Consider the following 8,308-nt stretch of genomic DNA (forward strand, 5'->3'; position numbering starts at 1 on the left):
ATGATATTGTGTATACAGGTGGAAATTATGATTATTGGCACAATAATGAGGAAATGAATATCTCTTATATGAGAAATCTTGTTGAAAATGTGTTATCATGTGAAATGAACTGTTTTTCGAAAACAAAGAATAAAACTATTTTCCAAAACCATGATTTTACACGGTGGAGTAGGGATTACTTAGCACTATGTGCTAATTCTGTTTTCCAAATGAATTTCAGGTATGGAATAGATCTTGATATCCGAGAGCGATAGAAGAGAAAATGGATCTACTCTTGATGATAGAAATCACTATGGTTTTTGAGTTGTATATTACTGGGATGTAAGGCAGTAATAGTATGTATTAATAAGGATAGTAGATGTAAAGACTACCTTAGCATCTAAGTTGTAACAAACTTAGGTGTGGAGTAGCACTTCTGGATTTTATGCGCTTCCGTTTTGGGAAATTAGTAATTATGATTAATTATACCTTTTTGTATGATGGAAAATCTGGGGGTGTTACAGTTGGTATCAGAGCTCTAGGTTGAGACCTAGGCATGAACTTTAGGGTGGAACTCTAAGAAATAAGTATTGGATCTTAAGAAGGTAGAGATGAAATTCTAGGAATGAAATTTTTTTAGGAATCGTGGTGAGGGTGTGATATTATTTTACTTGGTTAAGATTATGTTTAATCCTTAGAACTGTCACTATTGCACCCGATTTGGTGTGCACCTGTGTAAGTTAGATAGTGATTTGTGCTTGTCTTAACCTCGTATTGGTTCTGCAGTAGTTTATAATGGCTCCGTCTGGAAGGAGAGCCGAACCTCGTGGAACTCCTACCGAGGAACTGCTAGCGCAGAATTTGCAGCAATTGACCCAATTGACTCAAACTTTGGGAAATGCGCTTCTCAATAATCAACGGGGAGGGCCAGATGTGGCTAAGATCATAGCTGGGCATCGTCCGCCATTCTTCACTGGTAAGGAAGATCCACTAGTGTTAGAAGATTGGATAAGGACTTTCGACAAAATGTTTGAGGCTGTAGAATGTCCTGAAGAAAGGAGGGTGGAGATAGCTACATTCTATTTCCAGCAAGAAGCTGACAACTGGTGGAGTATGATGGGACCCATGTATCAACAACAAGGAGAATTTCAATGGACTGACCTTAAAGCTCGAATGCGGGATCATTTTTATCCCGAGCATGTTAAGTCCGCTAAGTACGAGGAATTTCTACATCTACGTCAAGGGACGACATCTGTTCAGGACTACTATGCTAAGTATCTTGAGCTGGCACGATTTGCCCCTACCTTAGCCCCGGATGAGCCAAGCAAGGCTAGGAAGTTTGTAAATGGATTAAATTTTGAGACTCAAAAAGCTGTTTGTGTGTTTGAGTGTCAGACTCTTGGAGAGGCTTATAACCGGGCTGCCAAACATTATCGAGTCCAGCAGATGCAGAAGGAGGTTCGTGAGAAGGGTAAGAGGAAATTTGAAGGTAGTAGCAGAGGGGGAGAGAAGAACTCTAAGATGAGTCAAGGAGAGGTTATTCGGGATTACCAAAGAAGTGGGATTCCCAGACCTAGGAGGGATTTCCCAACTCAAAGCACGGGGATGACTAGTAGAGGATGGATGAAGGAGAGGCATTTCTACTGTAAAAGATGTGGGAAGGATCATCCCGGTGTCGATTGCATAGGGATGCCGGTAGAGTGCTTCAATTGTGGGAAGAAGGGCCATCGCTCATTTGAATGTCAAACTAGCAGGAGGGAAGGGTCATTCCGTCCTAGCCAGAGTCAAGAAAAGACCCAACAATCTGGAATACAAGTGAAGGCTAGGAATGGAGTGAACATGGCAAATAGCAACATTGAGAGCACAAGCAAGGCACCAACTAGCAGGAGTGGACCCCAGCAAGGGAGGATCTTTGTGATGAGTAAAACTCAGGCGGATGTGAGCGATGTGGTGGCAGGTACTGTTCTGCTTCGTGATATACCTGCTTATGTATTATTTGACTCTGGAGCATCTCATTCTTTTATATCCTCAAGGTTTGTAGAGAAATTAAAGTTAGTACCTAGTTCCCAAGTACAATTTAAAGTGAACCTTGCATCGGGGAAGGTGGTGACCTGTAGTAATGTTTTTGAGAATATACCTATAAATATAGAAGGGGAAAGTTTCCCTTGTACCTTAATACAGTTTGGGTTAGACGACTTTGATATAATATTAGGGATGGATTGGTTAGGAAAATATAGGGCTAAGATCTTTTGTAGTCAACAAAAAGTGGTACTGAGGAACCCAAAAGGAAAACGTGTGTCCTATAAGGGAGTTGCAAGTCGGCCCGAGGTGAGATTGGTATCTTTGGCCAAGATGAGAAAGTATGTGGAAAAAAGGTGTGAAGTATTTTTGTGCATGGTGGAAGATTTGAATGTGGATAAGAAGGGAATTGAGCAAATCCCTGTCGTAAGGGAGTTTCCTGACATATTCCTCGAAGAGATTCCAGGCTTCCCTCCACAACGGGAAGTAGAGTTCACCATTGATCTAGTACCGGGCACTACTCCTATTTCAAAGACCCCATACCGAATGGCCCCAATAGAATTACAAGAATTGAAGGAGCAGCTTCAAGACTTGTTAGATAAGGGATACATTCGTCCGAGTGTATCGCCATGGGGAGCTCCAGTATTGTTCGTGAAAAAGAAGGACGGGGGGTTGCGACTCTGCATTGACTACCGTGAGTTGAACCGGGTGACTGTCAAGAATAAGTACCCACTCCCTCGGATTGATGATCTGTTCGATCAATTAAAGGAGGCTGGTACTTTCTCAAAGATAGATTTGAGGTCGGGATATCATCAAGTGAGAGTGGCTGAGAAAGATATATCTAAGACAGCCTTTCGGACAAGGTACGGCCACTATGAATTTACGGTGATGCCGTTTGGGTTAACAAACGCACCAGCAGTATTCATGGATCTCATGAATAGGGTGTTTAGACCTTACTTGGATGAGTTTGTCATTGTATTCATCGATGACATTTTAGTCTACTCCCGGAATCCGAAAGAACATGAGGATCATCTTCGGATCGTGTTGCAAACACTAAGGGAAAATCAATTATATGCCAAGTTGTCTAAGTGTGATTTTTGGAAGGATAGTGTGGCATTTCTAGGCCATATCGTGACTAAGGAAGGAATCTCGGTGGATCCAGCCAAAATTCAAGCTGTGATGAATTGGCCTACTCATACGACAGTTACTGAGGTCCGAAGTTTTATGGGATTAGCAGGGTATTATCGAAGGTTTGTGCCAAATTTTTCTCGAATAGCCCAACCTATCACAAATCTCATGAGGAAGACTATTGTATTCCGTTGGGAAGAAAGTTGTGAGAAAGCTTTCCAGGAGTTAAAGGAAAAGTTAACCACTGCTCCTGTATTGATTCTACCATCAGGAACTGAGGGATTTGAAATATATAGTGATGCATCAAAGAAAGGTCTTGGGTGTGTACTAATGCAAAATGGGAGAGTGGTGGCATACGCATCAAGACAACTAAAGAAACATGAGGTGAATTATCCCACCCATGACTTGGAATTAGCGGCAGTTGTGTTTGCTTTAAAGATTTGGAGGCATTATCTTTATGGAGTGCAGTGTAAGATCTTCACGGACCATAAGAGCTTAAAGTATATCTTTACTCAAAAAGAATTAAACATGAGGCAGAGGAGGTGGTTGGAATTCATTAAGGACTATGACTTGGTAATCCAGTATCATGAAGGAAAGGCAAATGTAGTAGCAGATGCTTTGAGTAGGAAGACGAGTCATACTCTTAATACTATTTGGGTACTACCATATGACTTATGCAAGGAATTTCAAAGACTAAATTTGGAGGTAAGAGAGCAAGGTGGGACCAAAGCTGAAATTGAGTTATACCACATGAGAATTATTCCCAACATGTTTGAAGAAAAAAAGAAAGAACAACTTAAGGATCAAGAGTTGAACAAAGTAAAGACTGAATTGGTTGATGGAAAGAAAGGACCATTTGTACTATACAATGACGGAAGCCTGCGCTATAATGGTCGATGGTGTATTCCAAAGGCATGTATAGAGATCAAGCAGCAAATTTTAGAAGAATGACACAATACCCCTTATTCAGTACATCCTGGGGGAGTCAAGTTGTATAAAGATATCAAGAAACATTTTTGGTGGCCTAACATGAAGAAGGAAGTCGCAGAATTCGTGAGTAAATGTTTAAACTGCCAAAAGGTCAAAGCTGAAAGATGTAAACCTAAGGGATTGGTGCAACCATTGGAGATTCCCGGTGGCAAATGGGATTCTATTTCTATGGACTTCGTGGGGGGATTACCCTTGACAAGGTCAGGGAAAGATAAAATATGGGTAGTAGTAGACAGGCTTACCAAAAAAGCAAGGTTTATAGCCATGAAAGACACTTGGACCATGACTCAATTGGCAAAAGCTTATGTAAACCAAGTTGTTAAGTACCATGGAGTACCTAAGAATATAGTTTCTGACAGAGATTCCCGATTCCTATCTCAATTCTGGCAAGCTTTACAAGCAGCGATGGGTACAACGTTGAAACTTAGTACTGCTTTTCATCCTATGACTGATGGGCAAACAGAGAGGACTATACAAACTTTGGAAGATATGTTAAGGGCTTGTGCATTAGATTTTCAAGGATCATGGGAGGAACATTTGGATCTAATTGAGTTTTCTTACAATAATAGTTATCATGCAAGTATCCAAATGTCACCGTATGAAGCTTTATATGGACAGAAGTGTAGAAGCCCTCTATGTTGGGAAGATCTGGTTAATCCTGTGACTCTAGGACCTGAATATCTTCAAGATATGACAGAAAAGGTCAAGTTGATCCAAGAAAGGATGAAAGCTGCACAGGACCGACAAAAGTCTTATGCTGATTTAAGAAGGCAATCGGTTGAATTTCAAGAAGGTGATAAGGTATTGCTGAAAATATCTCCTACAAAAGGAATAATGAGATTCGGGAAGAAAGGAAAGTTGAGTCCGAGATATATTGGACCGTATGAAGTCCTTGAAAGAATTGGGAAATTAGCTTACCGATTGGCGCTACCAGCTGTGCTAGATCGAGTTCATAACGTATTTCATGTGTCTCAATTAAGGAAGTACGTACATGATGCATCGCATGTACTTCAACCTGAGGTTGTGACTTTGGATGAGAACTTATCATATGAAGAGAAACCGGTAAAAATCTTGGATACTAAGACCCGAGATACCCGCAGAAAATCCATAAAGATGGTAAAAGTGTTATGGTCAAACCATTTGGTGGAAGAAGCCACATGGGAGTTGGAAGAAGAAATGAGAAGACGATATCCAACTTTATTTGAGCAAGGTAAAATACAACCTAGGTGTGCTCGTTATTAGAACGGGGAGTTTAGTATTTGGGAAATAGTCATCATCCTTCTTTCCTTTTATCAAATTCAACCCCTTTCCTTGCCAGCTAAACTTTTGTTTCCGAAATAATGATAACCTTAGTTTCGAGGGCGAAACTCTTTTTAAGGGGGGTAGAGTGTAATACCCCGAAAATTTAGCCGTAACAGTGAAAATTTTTTTTTGTGATCGTAGCATCGCAGAATTTCGCGGTGTACTGAACCTAGCCCAATTTTGAGTTTTAGTCTGGAATAAATTTTTGGTTTCAAAATTATTCTATTTGAATTATTTTCCACCGAAACTTTATCTGTTTGGACCTCAATTGATAAGTTGGAAGATATTTCATTATTTTATTATTTTCTTTCAACCTTATCACACAAGGTGAGACTAGTCAAAGTGTGATCAAATTATAAAAGCCATTTTTTTCCCTTTTCCTTCCTCATTTTCGAAAATACAAGAGAGAGAGAGAGTGTGTGATCACCTTCATCATCTTCATCAAGTTTCAAGCTTCCATATCCAAAAATTTCTACTCAAGTCTCCAACTATTCGGTAAATTTCAATTTTAATCCTACTCAAGTCTCCAACTATTCGGTAAATTTCAATTTTAATCGGTTCAAAAGCTTCAACTATTCGGTAAATTTCAATTTTAATCGGTTCAAAAGCTTTGTTTATTCGGTAAATTTCAATTTTAATCGGTTCAAAAGCTTTGTTTTCCTTCTAAATTTCAATTTTAATCGGTTCAAAAGCTTTGTTTTCCTTCATAGATCATGAATCCAAGAATAGTTTTCTTAAATATGGAGTTATGATGTTATACATTTCCTAGAATTTTTAGGAAAATTTTAGGTAGGAAATCCTATTTTTGCTATTTATTCTAGTATAGTTAGTGTTCTCAAGGATCTAATATTATGTATGTTGTGGATAATTTATGGATTGTGTAGAAGAATCAAATGAAGTGGAAGAGTGAACATCCAAAGGAAATTAGTGTGAGTTCAAGAAGAAAAGGTAATCTTTATGTCCACCAAAACCTTTTTCCACCTTGATATTCATGAAATTCTTGATAAAGTATGGATATAAAGATTTTAGTAGATGAAATTTGGTGTGATTGTGGTATATCATGAGTATATGTGTAGACATGTGTATGATTATGTGAAGTAATTAGTATATGATCATGTTGTGGTGCATATATGAAGAAGGCATCTATATATGTAAAATCTTATATATATATATTATATACATAGGTACGTGTAACATTATTATTATTATTATTATTATTATTATTATTATTATTATTATTATTTATATATACCTATATAATACCGAATATATATATATATATAAATATATATATATATTTACAGTATATATATATATATTTACCGTATATATATATATATATATATATATATATATATATATATGTTTACCGTATATATATATGTGTACATATTTGGTACTGTATGTATGTAAGTGATATGAAAAATTACTATATATGTATAAATAGGTATGATCTTATATGTGTATGGATATATATATATACGAAGGTAAGTTTATACTATTTAAAGTGTGTTATGTGAGAAAGTAAAGAATGAGATAAAATGAAATTATGGTGTGAGGTTGGAGACTATTCCTTTTAACATTCACAATGGATTCACAAACATTGGGCCCTGAAGTGATTGGTGTTAACCACGTTGAGTAACCTTGTAGAAACAGATCCAGGGTTACTAGAGCCAGTGACTAACCTGCGGGCTTGGAATCCCGACAAGGGGTGTGCACACTAAAGGTCCTAGATCTGCTTCCCCTAGTTGGAATAACTAGGTTGTGGTGAGGTGGTGGAAACGAGAAGGAAATTGTGGTGTTAATCGGAATATCTTTAACGTTATTATGGTAAAAGCTGGTTATTTCTATTTAAATGTTTATATGATTATGAGTACGAGTGTGAGTATGGGTATGATTATAAGTATGATATTGTGTATACAGGTGGAAATTATGATTATTGGCACAATAATGAGGAAATGAATATCTCTTATATGAGAAATCTTGTTGAAAATGTGTTATCATGTGAAATGAACTGTTTTTCGAAAACAAAGAATAAAACTATTTTCCAAAACCATGATTTTACACGGTGGAGTAGGGATTACTTAGCACTATGTGCTAATTCTGTTTTCCAAATGAATTTCAGGTATGGAATAGATCTTGATATCCGAGAGCGATAGAAGAGAAAATGGATCTACTCTTGATGATAGAAATCACTATGGTTTTTGAGTTGTATATTACTGGGATGCAAGGCAGTAATAGTATGTATTAATAAGGATAGTAGATGTAAAGACTACCTTAGCATCTAAGTTGTAACAAACTTAGGTGTGGAGTAGCACTTCTGGATTTTATGCGCTTCCGTTTTGGGAAATTAGTAATTATGATTAATTATACCTTTTTGTATGATGGAAAATCTGGGGGTGTTACAGGAGTATCTGGATTGGTGGGAGCTACCAGAGCATAACCAGGTGCGTGTGGGTCTTCACCCTCCATCATCTGTATGTACACGTCGTAATCCATGCCTTCACAAACATACTCCGGTGAACTTTCGGAATTCACCGGGCTACAAGAACTGACACTAGATTGCATATGTTAGGAACACAGTGAAGTGTAGTTAGCGCGACGGCTATGTAAGGATATCCGCGGGTTATTCAAAACTAAATAAAGGTTTTGTAAAATTGTTACATGGCGACCCTATACCTTACTCATCGGCAGAGATTCTACCTGCAACAGTTATAAATAGCAACTTGCATACCCAATAAGCAAAATTCAATATCATCTCGAATCATTTTCCCTCTTGACGAGGTCATTTGATAATTATTTACTTACCCAAAGAACGTATTGCTAAACATTTAAGCATACAAATAAATAGTGGAAAAGTACAAATTCCACATTCTGCTCGTAATCACTT

The 8,308-nt window shown here is 37.7% G+C and overlaps 1 protein-coding gene across 1 annotated transcript; it reads left to right on the top strand.

The window, feature by feature from the left end:
* Positions 1-774: 774 nt before the first annotated feature.
* Positions 775-4,077, top strand: LOC115999442. The gene is made up of 2 exons (XM_031239292.1): positions 775-2,591; positions 2,820-4,077. The coding sequence occupies exons 1-2, from the start codon at positions 775-777 to the stop codon at positions 4,075-4,077; spliced, it is 3,075 nt and encodes a 1,024-aa protein (XP_031095152.1).
* Positions 4,078-8,308: the final 4,231 nt, after the last annotated feature.

This window comes from Ipomoea triloba, chromosome 12 (assembly GCF_003576645.1).
Source record: "Ipomoea triloba cultivar NCNSP0323 chromosome 12, ASM357664v1".
NCBI classification, from domain to species: domain Eukaryota; kingdom Viridiplantae; phylum Streptophyta; class Magnoliopsida; order Solanales; family Convolvulaceae; genus Ipomoea; species Ipomoea triloba.